The 25,058-nt window shown below is 46.9% G+C and overlaps 1 protein-coding gene across 1 annotated transcript in view; it reads left to right on the top strand.

Annotated features, from left to right (window-relative positions):
- Window positions 1-2,161: 2,161 nt before the first annotated feature.
- The window catches only part of MOGAT1 (monoacylglycerol O-acyltransferase 1), a 28,377-nt gene continuing 5,480 nt past the window's right edge, over window positions 2,162-25,058 (top strand). The window contains exons 1-4 of the mRNA XM_077826279.1: window positions 2,162-2,840; window positions 18,289-18,467; window positions 18,878-19,082; window positions 24,125-24,299. Of these exons, the coding sequence (XP_077682405.1) occupies window positions 2,747-2,840; window positions 18,289-18,467; window positions 18,878-19,082; window positions 24,125-24,299 (653 nt within the window). The 5' untranslated portion in view covers window positions 2,162-2,746. The remainder of the gene's footprint in view (window positions 2,841-18,288; window positions 18,468-18,877; window positions 19,083-24,124; window positions 24,300-25,058) is intronic.

Here is a 25,058-nt window from a genome sequence, read left to right as displayed (position 1 = left end):
TCAATAGAGCAGGCGTTGGCAACCTTTCAGAAGCGGTGTGCTGAGTCTTCATTTATTCACTTTAATTTAAGGTTTTGCGTGCCAGTAATACATTTTAACATTTTTTAGAAGGTCTCTCTCTATAAGTCTATATATTATATAACTAAACTATTGTCATATGTAAAGTAAACAAGGTTTTCAAAATGTTTAAGAAGCTTTATTTAAAATTCAATTAAAATGCTGATCTTACACTGCTGGCCCGCTGCCAGCCTGGGGTTCCATTCACTGAGGCCAGCAGCAGGCTGAGCGGCATGGCAAGGGGCCGGCAGCCAGAACCCCAGTCAGAATGTGGGGGGTACAAGAGTCAGGACACAGGGTGTGGGGGTGCAGGAGTCAGGGCAGGGGACTGGGGGTGTTTGAGGAGGGTGCAGGAGTCAGGGCATGGGGGGGCTTGGTATGTGTGGGGGGTGCTGGAGTCAAGGCTGGGGTCGTGGGGGGTACAGGGGTCAGGGCAGGGGCTGGGAGTGTGTGAGAAGGGTGCAGGAGTCGGGCAGAGGGCATGTGAGGGGGGTGCTGGAGTCAGGACTGGGGTCGTGGGGGGATGCAGGGGTCAGGGCAGGAGGCTGGGGTGTGTGAGGGGATGCAGGGGTAAGGGCAGAAGTCTGGGTGTGTGGGGAGGGTGCAAGGGTCAGGGCCGAGGGCTGGGGGTGTGGGCTCGGGTCGTGGGGGTGCTTTCAGCCCCCTGCCCAGAGTGGCTCATGGCAGGGGGCTGGTGGGGATATGCCCTGTCCCCACCTCTTCTGTGCCTTCTCCCCAGAGCAGCTTCTCCCCCTCCCTGGCAAGGGCTATCAGCTGATCGGTGGCAGGGAGGGAGGGGCAGGAACCCAGTATGGCGGGGGGGAGGGGTGAGTTTCCCTGCTCTGCAGCAGTAGCTGGCAGCACCAAGCTTCTTCACTCTGCCCGGTGGGGGGGGGGGGGGGGGGGCGGAGAAGAGCGGGCTGGGGCGGGCAGGATTTTTAATGGCACGCTGCTGCCTGCTGGGATCCCAGCCTGCTTTCGGCAACAGGCGCTGAGCGGGGCCGGAAGCTGGGACCCGGCAGGCAGCAGCGTGCCATTAAAAACCGGCTTGCATGCCTTCTTTGGCACATGTGCCATAGGTTGCCAACCCCTGCAATAGAGCATGAGCTGGCCCAGACTGTGGACTTTCAGGAAGCAGTTCAAATCTTTGCAACCAGGAAGGCACGGAAACCACCACTTTGATTATTCAAACAGATAAAAATGCCAGTGTTTACTATGTAGAAAGTTAAGCATTACTTAAAATTTTTGAACAAGGCATTTTAAGTTGTTCGTTCTCCTTTATTAGGGTAGGTAGCAGAGCAGTACCATGAGAGGAGTAAAACAGGAAGAAGGCAGAATTGAGACCTTTCAAAGTTTTGGCCCAAGCGAGGGGCATCATTTGAGCTTCACGCCTCAGGTGCCAAAATGTTGTGGGCCGGCCCAGGGTGAAACAGACTGATTTCCAGCAATGAATTTGTCAGTGCTTGGCAGGGGCCTAAAGCCTTGGCAAGAGCTGGCCCCTGGGTTGCCAGTGTCACATAGCCAAGCCCTAAATTAGGAAGAGTTGTTCACGCTGTAACTGACACCCACTCTGGGTTGGAGGTGTGTGCGTGCACACGCACCAGGGCGGGCAGAGGGAGTTCAAAAGATTCAAGGCAGACCAAAATTACAGTGTAGTTTAAAAAAATCATATTTGGGCCAATCTCATAATTTTTTGGAGTTTGACTTGTGATTTTTGAACCTTTGGGGTTGGGTTTAGGGACCGTAGACATGTGGAGGCAGCTGCTTAAAGCTAGGGGGAAAATCTTATGCAGGTTTTGGGTGTTTTAAGAGTTCTGTGTAGGCTGAATGCAGCCGATGAAGTGAGCTGTAGCTCACGAAAGCTCATGCTCAAATAAATTTGGTTAGTCTTTAAGGCGCCACAAGTCCTCCTTTTCTTTTTACTCTGCTCGTAGTTGTTGGACCCACGCCCCTAATGCGAGGCACCTTTTGCACAGTCCAATGGTGCAGGGTGGAGCTTCACGTGGAAGGGATCAGCTGATGGTTCCTATTTGTACCGACAAGCCAGATCTTATTACAACCAGCTCTTCTCGGATCTCCCCTTGTCACTGGCCGGGCACTGTCCCTCCCCGCTGGGATCGTCTCCTGGCCTGCAATGCTCCCTGGCTGCCTTGCGGTCAGGGTTCCCCCGGCCCTCACCTCGCTGACCTGCAGTCTCTCCACGGCTGGAGCAGGCGGCCCCCTCCCAGAGCTGCAGCCTATCGCGTCCCAGCAAAGTGGTTCCTGCTCTGCGGGCAGCCCTCCTGGCCCGGGACTGCCCCTCTCCACCTTCGCTGCCCTCCCGGGCGCGGGCCCTGCCTCTGGCGGGAGGAGCCGAGGGCAGCGAGTTCCCTTAAGGTAAGTGCATGCGGGCTGTGGTCTGACTCTGCCACTCTTGCGCCGCTTGGCTGACTCGCATGCAAGCCCCGAGGCTTTGGCTGCGCTCAGCGATCGTTTCACCCTAAGGCAGCAGGCTGCCCCGGCGCCGGGAACCTTCACCCCCTGAACTTCAAGTTGCTGGGAGCGATGGCCAGCCGGAGCACTGGGGACCTGATTTAATCCTGGCGGGATCAGAGCTGGGAGTCGGTTGTTTGCATGCCTCTTTTTGCTGCTATCCGCCTCTCCGGGGAAGAGCGAAGGTTGTAACTCTGCAGGACAGGACAGACACAGCATGAAGGTCGAGTTTGCTCCCATCAACATTCCCCTGGCCAGGAGAATTCAGACAGTTGCAGTCATTCAGTGGCTCTTCTCCTTCCTCTTACAAGGTAACAGCCTTTTTCCTGCTTACATCTTGGAGGAAAAATCATTAATCTTTATTATTTAAAAAAAAGCAACAGGCAGGATTGCTCCAAACTGAGTCGCCACGTGGAGACTAAGCCTGGCTTACTGAATATGTAGTAAACGTTGGTGAATTCCCACGGTGCTTTCTTACTATATTATTTTTAGACAGGGCATTTCAGAGTGGAAGGAGTAAGGAGATCACTTCTAGTTTTGTTGGCTCTGTGTTGTCTGAAAAGCTATTGCTGTTTTTCTTCTAAATTACTTGTTTTTGTTATGCATGGATATATTTTTTAAAAGCAGCTACAAATGAATTTCACAATGAGCGTATCTTCCCATTAAAACAAATCCCCCACTCTGAGCTAGATTTATGTTGAGTAATATCCTACCCCCACAACAAAAAAGAATTCAGAATGTCTGATGTAAAGATTTGTATATGATTGATGTAGCTTTGATTATTAAACTGTTTTTGTAGGACAGTTTTCTGTGGTGAATCTCAATGCAAATCGAACTTAAATCATCAGTGATAAGGGACTACTCTGTCATTAACCTCCTGTTTCAGGGGATGGGACTCTACCTGTTTCATATGCTTGTTTATTTTTATCTAAAATTAACCTAGTTTGTGATGCTAAGTTATCTTACTAAATTAGTTCCACTGACTAACTTATCACTGGATGGTGATTTTTTCCTAATATTTCAGTTAGGAGTCTTGCCACTAAATGTTTAATCATAGGAGTAAGTCTGAGAATCAAGGTTTATCCACATGAGTAAGATAGGTTTCAGAGTAGCAGCCGTGTTAGTCTGTGTTCTCAAAAAGAAAAGGAGGACTTGTGGCACCTTAGAGACTAACCAATTTATTTGAGCATAAGCTTTCGTGAGCTACAGCTCACTTCATCGGATGCATACTGTGGAAAATACAGAAGATGTTTTTATACACACAAATCATGAAAAAATGGGTGTTAATCACTACAAAAGGTTTCTCCCCCCCTCCCCCAATGGGGGCGGAGGGGAGAAAACCTGGGTTTGTGCTGGAAATGGCCCACCTTGATTATCATACACATTGTAAGGAGAGTGATCACTTTACATAAGCTATTACCAGCAGGAGAGTGGGGTGGGGGGAGAGAAAACCTTTTGTAGTGATTAACACCCATCTTTTCATGATGTGTGTGTATAAAAACATCTTCTGTATTTTCCACAGTATGCATCCGATGAAGTGAGCTGTAGCTCACGAAAGCTTATGCTCAAATAAATTGGTTACTCTCTAAGGTGCCACAAGTACTCCTTTTCTTTTTATGAGTAAGATAGTATAAATTGGCTTAGCTTTGCTGAAGTCAATGGAGTACACTGTGATGCATCCACTGAGAAGGCTCACTATTCTATGTATTAGTGGTGGTGGTCAGGTGATTTCAGTATTCCCATAGTTTGAGTTTTACAAACATGTCTTCCTTACAAAGCCTGCCAATATATTATTTTATTTTTTTTAAATCCCAAAATTGTGTCTGGATCAGTATAGACATTTAGGTGTGGTCTAATTACCTACAAACAAAGGGGAAAAGAATGTAAATTTAACCCTTTTTCCAGGTGTATGTATGTGGTGGTTGTTTTTTAACCTTTACATATTTGCCTTTAGCCCCTTATATTTTTAATGTATTTTCCAGTTTACAAATAATTGTATTTGAGGTCTGAACGGTTTATGCTTATAGTCGCATAATTGCCCATTGTCTGTGCAGCTTTTATAGTGTTGGGCCAAACCCCTGAACCTTCATACAACCCTAGTATAAATGTCACGTGCAGTGGAAATCTGCTGGAGTTGTAGGAGGAATCCACAATCCTTGCTCCGCCCAAGACCATGGAGTGTCACTCTCCAAGACAGATACAGTAGATCACATCCTTTTGGCATACTGGAAACGAGTGTAGATTGCAGAGGTACAACGAACTTCCTTGCTGCAATCCTACGAACAAGCAGACAGCTGTGTTCTGCAACTGTTGCGCCCCATGGATCAATTTTAGGGGAAGTCCAGTTAGACATCTATTTCAGTAGTCTAAACTGAATATAACAAATGCACACATGCCTTTGAAAAGGGCCATGCTTGCAAGAATCAGTCTGATATTCTGGATAAATTGGGGGTGGCAATAATAGGAATTCACCACTGGGTGCCATGCTGGGAGAGCTTCCATGCTGAGGGAGCTGTCAAGGTAACCTCCACATTTTGTGTCCGTACTTCTTGCATAATGGAAGCACAGGTTGTCAACTGTCCTCAGAATGTTTCACCGTACCCAGGAGGATCATCTTATCTGACTTAAATCTTAATCAAATGTCTCTAATCCATCTAAAAATGTTGGGTGGATAATATGAGAGTGGAGAGAGAGTTCATAATGGGTTGGCCAACAATGAGGCATAGAGGTGAGTACCGTCGTCATTCTTTCTTGTCTTGGATGTCCAGTAGAGAATTCTTTTCTACTGAACAAATATAGATATGCCATGATCTAATCATTCAAGAGCTCCTGATCTATATATCTCAAAAATATCTTTTTTTAAATGAATCATCATCCCACATGCTTAGAACAAGTGGCATATTTCCCTTTATTGGTAGGTTTCACTGGGTAGCATGCTATTGGTCACATGGTAGGTTTAGTCATCCCAGATATCCTGCAGTGACGGGACCTCTCCTGTGTAAAGCAGTTTGTCCATGACTAACACTAGCTAATACCATATGGTTTAACCCAGGGTTTCTAAAATGGGGGTCTGCGATCCTGGAGGTCTGTGAGGGTACTCCGGGGGTCTGCAAGTCGTGTCCAGGGCCGCTGGCCCTGCTGAGCAACTCCTTCCTCCATCGCCTCCTGCACGCCATGGAACAGCTGTTCAGTGGTGTGCAGGAGGCGCTGGGAGGGAGCGGAAGGAGTGAGGACAGGGCAGACTCAGGGGAGGGGCAGAAAGAGGCAGGGAAGAGGAGAGGCAAGGGTGGAGCTGGGGCTGGAAGAGGTGGGGCAGGGGTGGGGCCTTGGTGGAAGGTGTGGAGTGGGGGCAGGGCCTGGGGCTGAGCAGGGGACTTAGGGTCCACAAAAAATTTAAGTCAAAATGGGGGTCCTCGGGTTGCTAAAGTTTGAGAACTACTGGTTTAACCCATTTAATTAAGCCAGTGAAACCTCTTCAGAATTCTGGAACCAAGTTCCTTTGCCTCCCTTTTCTTGTATTTTAAGCTGCCAAAGTCTATCCTAAAGCAGAAAAGACATTAAGAACATAAGAATGGCCACACTGGGTCAGAATAATGGTCTATCTAGCCCAGTATCCTGTCTTCTGACAGTGGCCAATGCCAGATACTTCAGAGGGAATGAGTAGAACAGGGCAATTTATTGAGTGATTTATACCCTGTTATCCAGACCCATCTTCTGGCTATCAGGTTTAGGGACACCTAGAGCCGCATCCATGACCATCTTGGCTAATTGCCACAGATGGGCCTATCCTTCACGAATTTATCTAATTCCATGGGCAGTCGGTGACCCAGCAGTTGGGGGAGGCTAGCCCCCAGCCTCTCCCCTTGTGCCCAAGGCCCTGCCCCTCCCCTTCTGCCCCCTTCCCCCTCAGGATCCCAGAGCACCCTCACAGCGGCCCCCAGCGCTGGGCGGTGAGACCCAGCTTTGGGCGGCTGGGTGGCGCAGCCAGCCCTGGTGTGCCAGGCAGCAGCAGCCCTGGTGCTCCAGGTGGCATGGCTGCAGCACCTCCAACCCCAGTGCGCTGAGTGGCATGGCCCCAGAACCAGCCACCCTGAATCCATGCGAGAGGCAGGCCAGCCAGCCTGAGCCAGCCAGCCAGGGCAGAGCGCTGGGAACCACAGGAGGGGGCCTGGCCTGCGGACAGAGTGTGGACGGGGCCATAGTAGGCTGTTTAGGGAGGCACAGCTGCCTCCTGCCTATGATACCCACTGCCCATGCCTAATTCTGTTGTAAACTTTTATTATAGCAGTTGTTCTCCTATTAATCGTCCGTAGGGTGAACAGATGTCCTGTTTTTATAAGGACAGTCCTGTTTTTTGGGACTTTTTCTTATGCAGGCACCTATTACCCTCCACCCCGTCCCGTATTTTCACAGTTGCTATCTGATCACCTTAATCATCCGTAAAGGTAAGGGACATAGCATCAGAGATAAACATGAACCTAAAAATATTGGGAGTGATGCCTAGAAATACATAGATCAGGTAAGAGGAACCTCCCTCCAATTCTCTTCCTCTGAACCTGCTAAAACTACACCATATGTTTCACCTCAGTGTGCATCATCATGAAAGCCAAGGTTGCTGTAGGTTAAAAAAAAGTTTAGTAAAGTTCTTAATGACTTATTTTTATTTTCAATTTTTCATTCTGTTTAAATAAGTTGTGTTTTTAAAAAAATAATGTAAATTTGAAATCTAGTAGTATAATTTGGTCATATTAAAAATTTCTTTTGGACACTATGGTGATCCATGAGTGCTGCAGCCAATTTTTGCGCTTTTATAATCACATTTTACTATTTTAAAATATAGTTTTACACTCATGTACCTGTATGAAAGATCTAAAGCAAATAACATGGAAATCTGACTGCACCGAAACAGTGAAATTAACCGTACACAGAGTGCTGTCAAATCCACAAAATTAAACCTGAAAAAAATACGCAAAGTCCTTTTGTTCTTGGCTGTCTCTCTTGTAATATTCATCAACGCTACTTTTAACAACAGAAGGTCAAAAAACTTCAGACGGAAATGTGATTTTTTTTTTTTTTTAAATTGGTAGTGATCCTCTAGTAACTCATTACACACAGTTTTGCAATATATTAACAATGTGAACTTTGGGTATTAAACAAAAAGAAAAAAGTTGAAACAAACAATATTTCGATAAGAAACCTATCTTTATTCCTACAAACCATGTACTAAAGCAGCACACATGTCTCAAAAGCAGCAAGTCCTGTTGAAAAGTGGAATCTGCAAACTTTTGAGAATCACACAGGTCGTGGGTGTCGTAAGAGTTGGAGTCGGATTTCGTCCTTTTTTGTGTGTGTGATTTTTCTATTTAACCTTTATAAAGAAATTAAATGAAATTTAATGCTTCCAAAACGTCCTGGGCTAACAGCCCTGGAGACAGAAGCCCTCTGACTTTGGACTTGGACACTTTGTCAAAATCTTTGTTGAAATGTGTTCAGCTATTGCTACGATCCCACATCTTCTTGATGGGAAACCCACTAGATGGTGACGTACACCATCCCCCTACCCAATATATTGCTTGTAGGTCCACTCCAGTATACATACAGTACTTGTCCCTTGTATTTGAGGATCACAGATATGCTGGGGTGAGTGATATAATACTGCAGATCTATTAATGATAGCAAGTCAATTTGTATCAGTCTGCTGGGACACGGTCAATGTCTAGGAAGAAAGATTTAATTTCCCTTCTCCCTTGAAATGAAGATAATTTAATCACAGTGAATAACATTTATCAGGTTTGGTTTTATGAGCTGTTGTGAAGGTGCAATAACTGTTATTTCCCTTCCTCTTTGATCCATATTTTGGAAGAATCAAATTACAGAAGAGCAGTGAAAGAACTAAAGATCTTTTACAAGCTGGTGAGTTAGGTCAGCAATAACATTCTTATTTCTTTACTGCCAACTTCCGTGTACCAGGTGCGCACAGGGACAATGGAAACTGCTGTGTACAAAGATAAATACAAAACTATGCAACTTATTGGGGGGGCCTCACTCCATGCAGCAAGGGGGAGCTTAAGGAGCAAAGAAAACAGTGCAAAGGGCTCTGAGTCTGCCGGCGTGGGGCAGTGAGTGAGTGGAGTCTCTATGGCATGCTCTCACTGAGCCACGGGTCGAGGAGCCAGGAAGTGGCTGTTCTGCATGGCATATTTCCTATCAAATCTGGTGGATTACCAAGTGGTGATTCACATGGGGACTGATGCAGCTAGTTGCAGCACCTCTGTGTTTGCACAGCAGGTAACACAGTGGTTTTCAACCTTTTTTCATTTGCGGACCCTTAAAAAATGTCAAATGGAGGTGGAAATTCAACCTGGTGTCCACAGACCCCTACCATAGAAGTCTTAGACTGAAAACTGACTGAACAGAATTCAACTATAAATGTTGCAGGTACTCAGCATGGCATTTGACGCAGCGTGAGAAAGGGCACTGAATGGTGGGCTCCTGTAGTAATGCCAACGCTTCTGGGTTTTGACCTGTGGGGGTATTCGCATACTTTTGATTGATCAGAAAAACAGAATGCCTTTTGTGGGATCCAAAACTTCATTTTCAGTCACTTTTCGTGGACTTAGTGTGGATGTAGCTATACCAGTATAAGGTGCCTTATACTGGTATAACTTATTCTGGTTAGGGTAGGTGAATAAGGGTATGTCTACACTACAAAATTAGGTCGAATTTATAGAAGTCAGTTTTTAGGAAGCAATTTTATACAGTCGATTGTGTGTATCCCCACTAAGCGCATTAAGTCGGCGGAGTGCATCCACAGTTCCATGGCTAGCGTCAACTTTCAGAGCATTGCACTGTGGGTAGCTACCCTACAGTTCCCGCAGTCTCAGCTGCCCATTGGAATTCTGGGTTGAGCTCCCTGATGGGGCAAAAACATTGTTGCGGGTGGTTTTGGGTACATGTCGTCAGTCGCCCCTCCCTCCGTGAAAGCAATGGCAGACAATCATTTCGCGCCTTTTTTCCGTGCAGACACCGTACTGCTGTCAGCAGACAGTGCAGTAGGACTGCTAACTGTCGTCATCATCCACCACTTCCGCTGCAACTCTGCTCTCCTGGTGCCATGAATCCACCTTGCAGGTCCTCTCGTCGTTCTGTATAAATATATATTCTCGTGGCATCCGTCATCATCCACCGCTTCCACTGCAACTCTGCTCTCCTACTTTCCTGCAGACGACATATCACGGAAAGCATGGAGCCCGCTCAGCTCACCGCTGCTGTTGTGAGCATTGTAAACACCTTGCACGTTATCCTGCAGTATGTGCAGAACCTGCAAAAGCAGGTGAGGAGGCGACGACAGCGTGATCACAATAGTGACGAGGACATGGACACAGACTTCTCTCAAAGCACGGGCCCTGGCAATTTGGACATCATGGTGGTAATGGGGCAGGTTCCTGCAGTGGAACGCTGATTCTAGGCCCAGGAAATGAGCACAGACTGGTGGGACCGCATAGTGTTGCAGGTCTGGGATGATTCCCAGTGGCTGCAAAACTTTTGCATGCATAAGGGCACTTTCATGGAACTTTGTGATTTGCTTTCCTCTGCCCTGAAGCACAAGAATACCAAGATGAGAGCAGCCCTCACAGCTGAGAAGCGAGTGATGATAGCCCTGTGGAAGTTTGCAATACCAGACAGCTACCGGTCAGTCGGGAATCAGTTTGGAGTGGGTAAATCTACTGTGGGGGCTGCTATGATACAAGTAGCCAACGCAATCACTGAGCTACTGCTATTAAGGGTAGTGAGTCTGGGAAATGTGCAGGTCCTACTGGATGGCTTTGCTGCAATGGGGTTCCCTAACTGTGGTGGGGCAATAGATGGAACGGATATCCCTATCTTGGGACCGGACCACCTTGGCAGCCAGTATGTAAACCGCAAGGGGTACTTTTCAATGGTGCTGCAAAGCACTGGTGGATCACAAGAGACGTTTCACCGACATCAACGTGGGATGGCCGGGAAAGGTGCATGACGCTCACATCTTTAGGAACTCTGGTCTGTTTGAACAGCTGCAGGAAGGAACTTAATTCCCAGACCAGAAAATTACTGTTGGGGATGTTGAAATGCCTACAGTTATCCTTGGGGACCCAGCCTACCCCTTAATGCCATGGCTCATGAAGCCATACACTGGCACCCTGGACAACAGTAAGGAGCAGTTCAACTGTAGACTGAGTAAGTGCAGAATGGTGGTAGAATGTGCATTTGGACATTTAAAAGCTTGCTGGCGCAGTTTACTGACTCAGTTAAACCTCAGCGCAACCAATATTCCCATTGTTATTGCTGCTTGCTGTGTGCTCCACAATATCTGAGAGAGTAAGGGGGAGACGTTTATGGTGGGGTGATAAGTTGAGGCAAATCGCCTGGCAGCCGATTACGCACAGACAGACACCAGGGCAATTAGAAGAGCACAGCTGGGCGCCCTGCACATCAGAGAAGCTTTGAAAACCAGTTTCATGACTGGCCAGGCTACGGTGTGACAGTTCTGTTTGTTTCTCCTTGATGAAACCCCCCACCCCTTGGTTGACTCTACTTCCCTGTAAGCCAACCAACCTCCCCCCTTTGATCACCGCTTTTGGAGGCAATAAAGTCATTACCGTTTCAAAATCATGCATTCTTTATTAATTCATCACACAAATAGGGGGGAAAACTCACAAGGTAGCCCAGGAGGGGTGGGTGAGGAGGGAAGCACCGGGTGGGGTGGTAGATGAGGGGAGGAGGGAAGGACAAGACCACGCTACAGTTCAAAACTTATTGAATGCTAGCCTTCTGTTGCTTGGGCAGTTCTCTGGGGTGGAGTGGCTGGGTGCCCGTAGCCTCCCCCCACGCATTCTTGGGCATCTGGGTGAAGAGGCTATGGAACTTGGGGAGGGTGGCAGGAGGTTATACAGGGGCTGCAGTGGCAGTCTGTGCTCCTGCTGCCTTTTCTGCAGCTCCACCAGATGCCTGAGCATGTCAGTTTGCTCCCCCATTAGGCTTAGCATTGCATTCCATCCCCTGTCAGCGTGCTCCTCCCTCCTCTCATTGCATTCATTGAACGCTTTTCTGGACTCTGCCATTGTTTGCTTCCATGCATTCTGCTGAGCTCTTTCAGTGCAGGAGGACTGCATGAGCTCTGAGAACATGTCATCGCGAGTGCGGTTTTTTTCACCTTCTAATCTGCGCTTCCCCCCCACAAGTGTGTGGCTAGTATCAGGGAAGATCCCTGTCAGCAAAACGTGAACAGCTCAGCATGAATGGGGCTCGTGGCAAAGGCTTTTAGAGTACTCTAGGAGAGCTTCATGGAGATGTCCCTGGAGGATTTCTGCTCTATCCCCAGACATGTTAACAGACTTTTCCAGTAGCTATACTGGCCTCAAATGCATCCCCAGTCTTCAGGGCAAATTAATCATTAAACACACTTGCTTTTAAACCCTGTATTATATTTACAAAGGTACACTCACCAGAGGTGCCTTCTCCAACTTCATGGTCTGGGAGCCCGCCTTGAGATGAATGGGAGGGGATTGGCTTCAGGGTGATGAACAGTTCCTGGCTCCCAGGGAGCAGGGATTCTCCGCTTGCCTGCTGTGCGCTATCCTCAACCACCTCCTCTTCGTCATCTTCCTCATCCACAAAATCCTCATCCCTTTTGCTTGAGACTCCCCCCTTGCAGGTGTCTATGGACAGTGGTGGGGAAGTGGTAGGGGCTCCCCCTAGAATTGCATGCAGCTCATGATAGAAGCAGCATCTATGGGGCTCTGACCCGGAGCGACCGTTTGCATCCCTTGTTTTTTGGTAGGCTTGCCTAGCTCCTTAACATTCACATGGCACTGCTGTGTGTCCCTGTTGTAGCCTCTGTCCATCATGCCCTTGGAGATTTTGGCAAATATATTGGCATTTCATCTTTTGGAACAGAGTTCTGCCTGCACGGATTCTTCTCCCCTGTGACAGGGTCAGGTCAGATGGCTACAGGAGAGTGATAGAAGGCAGATATATTAGCCCCAGGTTAAGTAGGTCCCTTTTCCCTGGGTAAGGTAACAGGGAAGGTTCCAGAACAATCAGAAACCTTCTCGAAACAATTAAGGCAGACAGGCTGATTAGAACACCTGCAGCCAATCAAGAAGCTGCTAGAATCAATTAAAGCAGGCTAATCAGGGCACCTGGGTTTAAAAAGGAGCTCACTTCAGTTTGTGGTGCGTGCAAGGAGCTGGGAGCAAGAGGCGCAAGAAGCTGAGAGTGAGAAGGCGTACTACTGGAAGACTGAGAAGTACAAGCATTATCGGACATCAGGAGGAAGGTCCTGTGGTGAGGATAAAGAAGGTGTTGGGAGGAGGCCATGGGGAAGTAGCCCAGGGAGTTGTAACTGTCACGCAGCTGTTACAGGAGCCGCTGTAGACAGCTGCAATCCACAGAGCCGTGGGCTGGAACCCGGAGTAGAGGGTGGACCCAGGTTCCCCCCATCCCTCCATCCCCCCCAACTCCCTACTTGATACCGGAGGAGTTGAACTGGTCTATGGGTTCCACCAGAGGGGAAGGTCTCTGGCCTGTTCCCCGACCCACTAGGTGGATCAGCAGAGACTGCAGGGATTGTTCTTCCTTTCCCCATGCTGGCCAGTGATGAGGCTAACTGAGTGAACGGCAGATTTGAGTCACAAAAGTGGCCAAACTGAGGGCTGCCGTGAACCTCTGAGGCGAGAAAATCCGCCAATTAGCACAGGACCCACCAAGGCAGAGAAGGAACTTTGTCACAACTGTTGTCAGCAGTGGGATTTGGTGTGCACAGCGTGGCGGAAGAAGGAGGGTGGTGGTGGTGGTGGTATTTAAAAAAAAAAGAGAGGGTTTTTTTGTTCTGTTGGTTTTTTTTCACCACAATGGAAGAGGTAGTGTGGCCACTGATAGAAGCCACGGCTGCCCAGTAGGAGGCTACCTGTGTCCAGGCAGCCACCCAACAGGAGGTAGTGCGGCTGCAGCAGGAGGCCAATCGCCTGCTGATGGACCAGGCTGCTCAAGACCATGCTATGTTGTGGGAACTGGTAAATCAAGTGAAGGCCCTTACAGAGATGAACCATGGCCATGATGGGACGCGGATCATACGGGCCAGCAATGCAGAAAATGATGGGGGAGAGTGACATAGAGGCATATCTCCTGGCCTTTGAGAGGATAGCCCTATGGGAGGCCTGGCCTTGAGATCATGGGGCATCCTCGCCCCATTCCTGTGTGGGGAGGCCCAGAAGGCCTACTATGATCTGCCTGAAGAAGCTGCAGTAGACTACCCCCAGCTGAAAGCAGAGATCCTGGCCAGATCTGGGGTAACGACCGCAGTGCAGGCCCAGTGGTATCATGAGTGGAGGTACCAGGAAAACAAAACACCGCAGTCCCAATTGTTTGACCTCATCCATCTCACACGAAAGTGGTTGCAAACTGAGTCCCGGAGTCCGGAGGAGATACTAGAGGTTTTTGTCGTTGACCGGTACATGAGAGGACTACCACCAGACCTTCACGCTTGGGTAAGCCAGAACGAATCCTCCACCTACAATGAGGTTGTCGCACGAGTAGAGAGGTGAAGGACGGTGAGGGAGCTGACCCGATCAGTTAAGGAAGAAGCACCCGGGGTTAAACTAGCAGCACCAAGCCCCAGAGCTCGGGTGACTGGGCCACCAGGAGAGCCCAGGTGGAAAAAGAGGGACTGAATGTCCACCAGAAGCCACAAAGAGTTGGAGCACTGAGGGGGAAGAGGATCGTGATGTTAGACCGCCCAAACCAAGAGACCGGGGAACGCCTGCGGCTCCATACAGACGTTACACCTGCAGGGAGTGGGGACACATAGCTGCACAGTATCCCAACGCTGAGGAGCCTATGCAGTGTAACCTGGGGAACTGGGCAGAGCCATGCTCAGTAATCCACCTTGTAGGGGTCTCACTAACCCCACATATGTACACCAGACCAGTGAAGCTAAATGGGGTAGAGACCATGGCACTGGTTGATTTGGGAAGTGCTATCACGCTTGTCTCGGGGAAGCTCGTGAAGCGTAGTCAGCTGCTGTTGGCTAAGCGTACGGGGATAACGTGCCCATGGGACAGTTGGTTATTACCCCACCATCCCAGTAAAAATCAAGATTCAGGGGAACACTACTGAGGTAGCAGCAGGTGTAGTCCCTAAACTCCCATACCCAGTGCTCATAGGGAGGAACTTCCCAGGGTTTGGAGACTTACTCCTGGTAGGGGAATTGGAGAAAGGGGGAAACCCTGAAGTCAGTGAGGCATCCACAGTAGACTGTCAACCCCCAATCTTCTCTGAAATATCCCCAGATTTGTTCTCCACTCCCAGACAAGGTAGAAAGTCAAAAAGGGAAAGGAGGGCAGCTAAGGTCTTGGGAACCCAAATACTGATCCAAAGCCAGAGGGTTGCTCCTGTAGGTAGGCGGACCTGAGCAGCTGAAAAGGAGGCCACCCAGGAGGGAGAAGCACCTGAGTCTGACCCACACCCTAATGCCTCTGAACCAGTAGAGGCAACAGAGTCTGGCCTCCTAGATCTCGGGCAGATTAGCCCTGGGAGAGGAAATTTTGGACGGGACCAGGCTGAAGACCCAAGGTACGACAACATTAGGAAGGAGGTGACTGAAATAGATGGGGGTCCCCGTGGAAGGGAAAACCCAGGGACCAGGACCCTACTTCATAATGAAGAAGAATCTCTTATACCGGGTTGCACCAGTACAGGGGCAGAACGTACAGCAGATCCTAGTACCTCAAAAACACCAGAATGCTGTATTAGGTCTTGCCCATAGTCATCTTTTTGCGGGGGCATTTGGGGCTAGAGAAGACCCTGGCATGGTTCCTGCAATGATTCTTCCGGCCCGGAGTACATGAAGAAGTGTGGAGGTACTGTGCGTCCTGCCCAGAGTGCCAGCTGCGCAGTCCCCATCCCTGCTTGAGGGCACCTTTAGTACCCCTTCCCATCATAGAGGTCCCCTTCGAGTGAATAGCCATGGACCTAGTGGGACCCCTGGAGAAGACAGCCCAGGGCCACCGATATATACTTGTCGTTCTGGATTATGCTAGTCGCTACCCAGAAGTTGTCCCCCTGCGGAACACGGCCTCTAAAACAATAGCTAAAGAGTTGGTGGGGATTTTTGCCCGAGTGGGGCTACCAAAGGAGATATTAACAGACCAATTTATGTCGAAACTAACAAAGAACCTCTGTACGCTGCTCCATATCCATACCCTGAGAACTTCAGTCTATCATCCGCAGACCAATGGGTTGGTAGGTTTAACCGAACCCTCAAAGCAATGATAAGGAAAGTGGTAAGTCTGGACGGGAAGGATTGGGACATTCTACTACGCTACCTTATGTTCGCAATCCGGGAGGTACTTCAGGCCTCAACTGAGTTTTCCCCCTTTGAGTTATTATACAGACGGCACCCCCATGGCATACAAGATGTTGCAAAAGAAATCTGGGAAGAGAACCCAATGAGGGGAGAAATATAATTGACCATGTGTTGCAGATGCAAGAACGGATAGTCCGGGTCACCCCTATTGTATGGGAACATTTGCAAAAGGCACAGGAGGCCCAGCGAACCCATTACAATCGCCAGGCAAAAGTCTGACAGTTCCAACCAGGGGATTGGGTGATGGTGTTGGTACCCATGGCAGAAAGCAAGCGTTGGGCCCAATGGCAGGGGCCCTATGAGGTGGTTGAACCATGGGGAAGTAACCTACAAGGTGCAGCAGCCAGGACACCGGAAACAAGAACAAATTTATCACATTAACCTCTTAAAGCCTTGGCACCAACGAGAGGCATGTGTAGTGGCCCAAGAGACCCCGATCCAGGGAAATAACATGCAGGAGCAGATCAGGATATCCACTGATCTGACACCAAACCAGAAGAAGGCGGTAACTGAGATGATCAACCAATACCAGGACGTGTTTTCAACCAAACCAGGTCGGACCACTGAATCATATCACCACATTATCACAGACCCTGAGGCAAAGATAACTTTAAGGCCCTATCGGGTCCCAGTGGCAAAAAAGGAGTAAAAAGGATGTTGGAGCTGGGAGTCATCGAAGAGTCCCACAGTCAGTGGTCAAGCCCGATTGTGTCGGTGCCCAAATCCTCATGTTGTTTAATTAGCTGGTGGCAACAGCTGATTTCCTTTGTTTTCCTTTCTCAGCTCTTCCCTGGGGGGCGGGGGGGAGGGCTTGAGGGTACCCCACAGGAAGGAATTCCCAAGTGCACCTTTCTGGGTTCTCAAAATGGGGTTTTTGCACTTGGGTGGTAGCAGCATCTACCCATCCAAGTTCAGAGAAAAGCTGTAACCTTGGGAGTTTAACACAAGCCTGGAGTGGACAGTATTAATTTTTTAGATCCTTGCGGGCCCCCACCTTCAGCACTCAAAGTGCCAGAGTGGGGAATTAGCCTTGACAGATATTTTAGGATAGAAATACTGGCAGATGCTTAACAATGAACTTGCCTTGGGGCTGAATTGATGTATGTAAGTTAAAATTATTAACATACTAACCTGTAGGATAAAGACACCCCAACATTATTAGGGTGAGGAAGTTAGATATGGACAAAGGGGTGGCATTTGTATGAATAGTCCTGATAACCACTAGGCCCTATAATAGGCCAGACCACCATGTAAGGGGGAGATCTGGGATATCAGACTTGTTTGGCATGCCAGGGTGTTGCCCAGTTCTTTAGTGGTTATTGATTATCACTGGTTTCCAGTTAATTACAAGTCTAAAGAACTGGGTATTGCAGGGTTCTAGTCCTAGAATCACGCACAACAGAATTCAGGTTAAGTTCAGAATCTGGTTGGGAACCCCAAAGTGCACAATGATGTCATCACTGAAGACAAAGCCAAACTTTAAGCAATTTTATTAGCACAGTTAGTAAAGACGCTGTCATAAATATAAAGGGAAGGGTAAACACCTTTAAATCCCTCCTGGCCAGAGGAAAAACCCTCTCACCTGCAAAGGGTTAAGAAGCTAAGATAAACTCGCTGGCACCTGACCAAAATGACCAATGAGGAGACAAGGTACTTTCAAAGCTGGAGCGGGGCGGGGGGGAACAAAGGCTTCTCTCTGTCTGTGTGTTGCTCTGGCCGGGACCAGAGCAGGAATGCAGGTCAGCACTCCTGTAAAGAGTTAATAAGCAATCTAATTAGATATGCGTTAGATTCTGTTTTGTTTAAATGGCTGATAAAATACGTGTGGAATGTATGGAATGTATATCCACTCCCTCCCCATCATGCTGCCTCCCTCTCAGTCAGCCCTGCTCCATCTCCTCACCCACCAGAATATGTGAAGTCGTTGCTCACTCTTGCTCTCTCCTTCCCCCTACCCTTAAGTGAATAAGACTCCTTTGACCTGAATTGCTGCTGGCACCCTGCCGAGTGCTGGACTACTCAGACCTTTTCCCCAAGCTCCTGTTTAGTCCTATTAGAGGTGAAGGGGTTCAGCACCTTACAAGATCCATCCCTCACACACATGCTGGGGTAAAACTAAACCCAAGTGAATATGTACCTTCTTTGTCAGGCAGCATCTCTCTTCACTGATAGAGATTCAAATAATAGACAATAGGCCAACTTCAGTTTGATACTGGTGGATAGCCAGAGTAACTTCTATGGAGTTCCTCTGGTTTTACACAGGTGTAAATGAAAACAAAACTGGGTCCAAGGACTCTTTCCTATCGTGAGATAGTAATGAATAATCACTGTAGTTTTCTTTTTGTTTCTTGTAGCACAGTGTTGCTGGGGAGTCTTTATCATCTTGCTTTTGGGAAACTACTGGTTCATACCTGTCCTCTATGCACTGTGGCTCTATCTTGATTGGGAGACCCCCCAAACTGGAGGGAGAAGATCAAAGTGGGTCAGAAACTGGACTATTTGGAAGTACTTTACGGATTACTTTCCAATTCATGTGAGTAAAAAGTTTCACACTAAATTGTGAAAATGCAGCTCAAGGTGGCTTTTTATCATGAACGTTTTGGGCCGTGAAATTGACCTCTCTTCTGTAACATGAGCTTAGATGAAGAAAATCTGGGGTTAGTGACAGGAAGACTAGCTGGGGACTGGTTCTTTTAAGCTGAACCTTTCTAGCCACAAGATAGAAGCTCAAATATTGTAGAGATTACAGAACTATTAATCTGAGACAGAACTAAGCTCTTTATATTTACTTTGCTTAGGATCACCTAAGATGCTCATAACAGGGAAAAAAAGTATCAGTGATCTACTATGTGCAGCCTCCCTACTCTTAAAATCCTTCCTGTGTTTATGAACCAGTGTGATGAAAATGGTTTTAAACTCAGACTCCATTTATATTATTTGCAGCTCATAAAAACGTCAGATTTGGATCCAAGCCATAACTATCTGTTTGGATATCACCCTCATGGTATTCTTGCTGCTGGAGCCTTTGGAAACTTTTGCACAGAATATACAGGTTTTAAAGAATTATTCCCTGGTTTTACTCCATATCTTCACATCTTGCCCGTCTGGTTCGGATGCCCTTTCTTCAGAGATTACATTTTGAGTACTGGTAGGTGGAGCCAAGATTTCTTAGCCACTGCTTCAGATACGGCATTTGTTTAAAATGAATTGTATAAAGTGATCTCAGATATAGGGTCTTATCCTGTATCTATTGAAGTCTATGAAAAGTTCTGCCATTTAACTTCAATAGAACCAGGACTGGCCCTGTAGAAAATCTGTTTACAGTGAACGATTGTTTCAAAAGCAATTCAGTATGCTTTGTTGTACTTTTAATGAACTCTCTGATATAGTGAATCATCATTGAAAGCGACTTGTAATGAAATTCCTGAATGATTTTAATACATAATAATGTGGGAATTGTAATTGCAGTTACGCAGCCCAATTCTGTACCACTGAAGTCAATGAGAGCTTTGCCAAGGGAGCAGAATCAGGCCCATAGCAAATCTGTCATGCAGTGAGATTGTTTGGTGAACGGGTGACTATACTATATGAGGAATCTAAGCTAGAAGACTTTTTGATTGAGCAATGATCTTTAATTTTTTAAAACATAATTTTAGTGAAAGCTGATAAGTCATTACAGGTTGTGTATGCACTGGTCATGATGGATAATAGTAATTATTTTCAAGTGTTTTTGATTTTTATTTAGTATTTTTGCATTGGCTGTAAATAAAAAGACAAACTTAGATGCAAAATGTCATTCAAAATATAATGGTAGTAGATGCTGGTATTCCAAAATAAAATCATAATATATGAATACCATAATATTTCACATTATGTAGGAGCAGGACACTCACAACAAAAGAATTAACCAGTTGCCTACAGCTGCACATTCAGATCTGTTGCAAGTGGTTGCAAGTCCATTTACTTTAATGAGTTGCACTGGCTTACACAAGGTTCAGTTGACTTATCCAGACCCTTACTAAACTGAGTCATCTTTGCTCATGCAAAGTAATCCCCATTGTGGTCAATATAACTGCATGCGTAAGTAAGTGTAGCAGGATTGGGCACCTCCCACATATATTGATAAGTAAGGCCTGTAGGTCTATCTCACCTGCACAGGAAGAACTCACTACCACACCTAGAGTCTTTTTCCAGACACAGTTTTATTCTCCAAACGTACAATTTAGGCAGACTCAAACACAAGAGCTGTTTCTCAGCCCACCCTGGGCTATAGATTCCAAGGGCTTTTCTCCTTTGCCTCTCTCTCCTTTCTGTTTCAGGGCCTACTGTAGCAGTCTGTCTCCCTCCTCCAGGCCATCTACCTGGGAGATACTCTTCCTCAGGGTCTACTAGAGGAGCCAGCAGAGGTGAAAGTAAGCCGGTACGCCCCGGTGTGCTGTACTGGGGTGGATCGGCTTCCCCAGGCGCAATTTAAAGGGCCTGCAGCTTCCAGCAGCGGCTGGAGACCCCGGCCCTTTAAATTGCTGCCAGAGCCCTGGGGTAGCAGCAGCGGGGCTGGGGCAGCGATTTAAAGGGCCCAGGGCAGTAGCGGCAGCCGAGCCCTGGGCCCTTTAAATCGTCCCCGGAGCCCCACCGCCGCTTCCCCAGGGCTCCAGCAGGCTGTGGGGACGATTTAAAGGGCCCAGGGTTCTGGCCGCCGCTCCCGCCCCGGGCCCTTTAAACTGCTGCCAGAGCCCCCGGCTGCCACCGTTACCCCGGTGGGGGGAAGGGAGGGTAGGGGGAAGGAGGCACTTACCGGTACAGGGTGGGCCGGAGCTGGCTCTGACCCCCCCGCCCCGCCCCACCCCTTCCGCCCAAGGCCCCACCCCTTTGGGGGGCCAGAGGTGGCCCCAGCCCAGCCCAGTACCGGTAGGTCCCTAGACTTACTTTCACCCCTGGGAGCCAGATAGCCTTCTGCAGCTTCCCCTAGTATCTGAGCTCTCAATGAAATCAATGGAGCTCTGCCTGGTCACAGAGGTTCATCTACAAGGATCAGATTGCAGGATGGGAGCGTAAAGCTTTTATTTACGGTGGGAACAATTTTTGAGTTGAAGGAGAAACTAGCTATGTTAGGTACTTGTATGGCCTCCCTATTATTACAATATCTGAGTACCTCACAGCCTTTGATGTATTTATCAGAGCTGTATTTATTAAGGAAAGATAACCTGCCTCACTCAGATTTTGCTATTTCTAAATTTGGGTTTGTTCCAATTCAGAATGGAAACCAAAAATTTCAAAACTTTCCTCAATAAGGGATGGAGCCCCAGCTCCAGGGCAGGCTGACCCAGAGCACTGGACTCTGGAAATGTGGGTTCTCCTGCAGCCTGCCACATTGACTACTGAGGAGGTGGGTTGGCAGAATGCAGACAGATTTCTGTCAGAACTCTGCCTGGTTTCCAGAGGAACTTCATCAAAATCAAACTGTCTCCGCAAAATGTTTTGATCTCGATGAATTGGCAAATTCTGACCAAAAAAACCTTTTCATCAGAATTTTTCCAGTCAGCTCTAGTATTTCTCCTCAAAATCCTTCTGTGAGGTAGGGCAGTGTTGTTATCCCCATTTTACAGATGGGGAACTGAGGCATGAGAGGGCTAAAGTGACTTGCCCGAGGAAGTCTCTGATGGAGCAAGTACTTGAGCCCAAGTGCTAGGCTAGGTGTTAACTACTGGACCATCCTTCCTCTCTGACAATTACTGAGCTTTCTCTATTATTTTCCCATGCCTACCCATGAGCTGTTTTACTCCTGTCCTAAGTACTGGTTACATGGGAAGAATAGGGCAGGTGGAGTTAAGTACAGTATTGTTTATTAAACAATGATACTATGTTCTGTGGTGTTGAAGAACAAGCTTGGAGATAGTTCCTGTCCCAAGAACATTCTAGTCCTACTCAGTACAAACATCATTCCAGTGAGGGACTTGATTACTTACCGGGGTCTGAAGGACTTCACTTACACTTTTGTTTTACGTTTAGTTACACCATAAACCCCAAGCTCTTTGGGGGAAGGAACTATCCTTTTTGTTGTTGTTGTTGTTCCATGTCTGCCCAGCACTTAGCACAATGGGGTCTTGGTCCATGACTACAGCTCCTAGGTGTTACCACAATACAAATAGTAAATAATAGTAAAAGCGGGAGGAATGGAAGGAAGCATGAGCCTGCTTCTCCTCTCGCCACGGTGTAAATCATGAGTTATTTTATTTAAGTTCATGAAGTTATAGCAAGAAGGCAAAATGGCATAGTGGGAAGAGTGCTGTGTAGCCAGGAGACTTAGGTTCTATTCCTGGCTCTGACATTAACTCAGTGTGTGTGTCTTAAGGCTGGTGGTTCAACCTTGCTGTACTTCCGTTCACCCATTGCTAAAATCAGAATATCTGTAGGCTTTTTTGCTGAGAATTGCAGATGAATTGAACTAATTATTGTACGAGAGAAGAGAAACAGCTAATATGTAGTACAACATAATCTGAATGTACTTCCAATTATAATCATATGATATTGCAAAGGAATCACCTTCCACCAAGATATAATTTTTCAGTGGATTTTTGTTAAACTTGCACAGGTCAGGAATTGGTGGTAATGGAAACTGAGCATATCTGACCTGACAGAATGTTATTCATAATCTAAATATAGCTCAGTACAGAAGTGTTTCCACACAGCTTTGCCACTCTGACCCATAGGAACAATCCTTTTACTTTCTCGATGAGAAGTAATTTTGACATGCCCCAAAATTGTCAGTGTTGTAGAATAGTCTGAGTGATTTTTATAGACACACAGGTCTTAGAGCCACAGGGGACCATTATGACCATCTCATCTGATCCCCTGTATAATACAGGCCATAGAATTTCCCCCATTTCAAACAATGTAATAACTGCTGTGTACTCTGTGAGGACACAGCTGGAATATGGAAAAATCTGTACATTGAGCTCTCCTATCAGCATTTGAAGCACATTTAGTCAGTTAACTTATTCCTGGTCATATTTACAAGTCTCCCTGGAACATTAGTTAAACTTAATTCAGTGTCTGTTGGCAAGATATTTCTCTTAGTATGTAGCAACACAATTGCATTACTTTTCTCACATTATAACTTCCCTAATAGCAGAAAAGATGGGAAACAGCAGCTCAAGTTGGGGCCATTTGTTTATTTGAATCCAAAAGAAAAGGCATTCAGTGCCAGTTTAAAGAAGCACAGGCTGGATTTGATCCCTAGACTGTTCTTTAAAAAATATTACTCTAAGATAGCGTGGTTGCACAAAGCGCTAGTAAATATGCTGTGGGGAAGAATCCTGCGGGAGATTAGGTTAGGTTAGGCAAAGGTATGTTTTCCTTTCTAATTTCTGTAATTCTCAGTCTTCAAAGGGCCAGATTCAGTCCAAGTCTGTCATGGCTTCAGCTGATGTGAAGGTCCCATGCAGCAGAAAGTCAGCCATGGAAGAGGGGTTGGTTGTGTCAGCAGAGAAGAAGGGAAGGCCTCCTTTTGCCCGAGATGGGTTATATAGAGAATTAGTGCAGCCCACATAATGGGAAGTGCAGCCCAAGTAATGGGATGGGCAGCACAGGCTTGGGAGGTGGCATGGCCAGGGTGCCTCAAGGAAAAGCTAATGAAGTAGTTTAAGTGAGCTGATTCTGCTCCTTATTACACTGTCATTCCATTGACTTCAGTTCTGGCACTATGGGTCCTAGTTTAGATTGCAACATCCTATATCCACCCTGCTCAAACTCCCAAATTCTCTTTTATTGTTTATATGCGCCTGCTTTTCAATTAACCCCTCCACCTGCCATGGCGTTAGCTTCAGCTTGTCGACTCTCTCCACATGATTCTGTAGTCTCGCATTTCTGAGAAGGAAATGCATTATTAGAATCATTGAGATGAGAAATGCCTGATTATTAAGAATTTGTATTTACATTGTGTTGACCCCTCCTCTCTGAAGATCTCACAATGTTCCAGCGTGGCAGGAAAACAGAATTTAGCATGAAGGGGAAAGAGGCACAGAAAACTTTGTCAAATACAAATTTGTTACAGAACCAGGATCAAATCCCATGTCTCTTGACTCCATCCTGGGCCTTAGCCATTCAAAATATTTTAAAACTATGTCTAGCTTCTCTTGGTGTTATTCAAATGGTTTACTGATCCCCTGTTACAAACGTTTGATCCTTAAGGACTGGTGTCAGCCTCCAAGAAGAGTTTGTCCCATGTGCTGAACAATGACAGAGGTGGAAACATTGCAGTGATTGTGATTGGAGGAGCAGAAGAGTCTTTGGATGCCTATCCCGGAAGTTTAACCCTGAATATCCTCAAGAGGAGAGGTTTTATTAAAATGGCTTTGAAAAATGGGTGGGTGTCCCATTAGCACTGTTGGCTGTGACTGCACTTCTTGCAGTGTTAATACAGCATAGCAACTGTGAATCTGACAATGTTACTTGTGCATTGACCTGGGATGCAGATGTCTAAAATAAGAGCCAGAACTGATGTATCTTGATTAAAACAGAATAGAGAAATAATACAGGGGCAGTTGTGAAATCCCTTTTCTTATCATTTCCAGAAATAATCCAACGGTCAGTGGCGGTTTTGGGACATCCTAATGATTTGACTGACTTGTTTTAAACCACAGCAGCAAACAAACTGTGACGCTCTATGTAGTAACATTTTGTAGTTCCTCAGGTTGTGTTGCTGAGTCACTCAGCCACACTATTTACTGGCTGTCCCATAGCAGTTCTGCTGACTCTACTGTTCCTGTACTTCTGAACACTACTGATTTTAAAGAGTATTTTTTCTCTTTGACTTAATTGTGATAACCCTTAGGCCCGGATTCAGCAAAGCGCAGAATTGTGTGCTTAAGTGTGTTGATGAATCGGGATGGATTTAAGCACACACTTAAGTGCTTTGGAGAAACAGAGCCATAATCCTGGGGAAAAAAGGGCATCTTTTTCCTTTAAAGATGACCCACAAAGTGGGGGAGGTAAAAACCAAGCATACAGATGCATTTCAGGCCTCCTTCATAAGTCTGTATAGTAGTAATATTAATAACTTGTTTAAGCAGAAGAAATCATCAAAAATAGAGACCAAGGTCTATCCTCCTACTCCAGTGGTTCT

This window comes from Eretmochelys imbricata, chromosome 9 (genome assembly GCF_965152235.1).
Source record: "Eretmochelys imbricata isolate rEreImb1 chromosome 9, rEreImb1.hap1, whole genome shotgun sequence".
Lineage (NCBI taxonomy): Eukaryota > Metazoa > Chordata > Testudines > Cheloniidae > Eretmochelys > Eretmochelys imbricata.
Note: the sequence above shows the minus strand (reverse complement) of the source record. Positions and strands in the feature narration are given on the sequence as shown.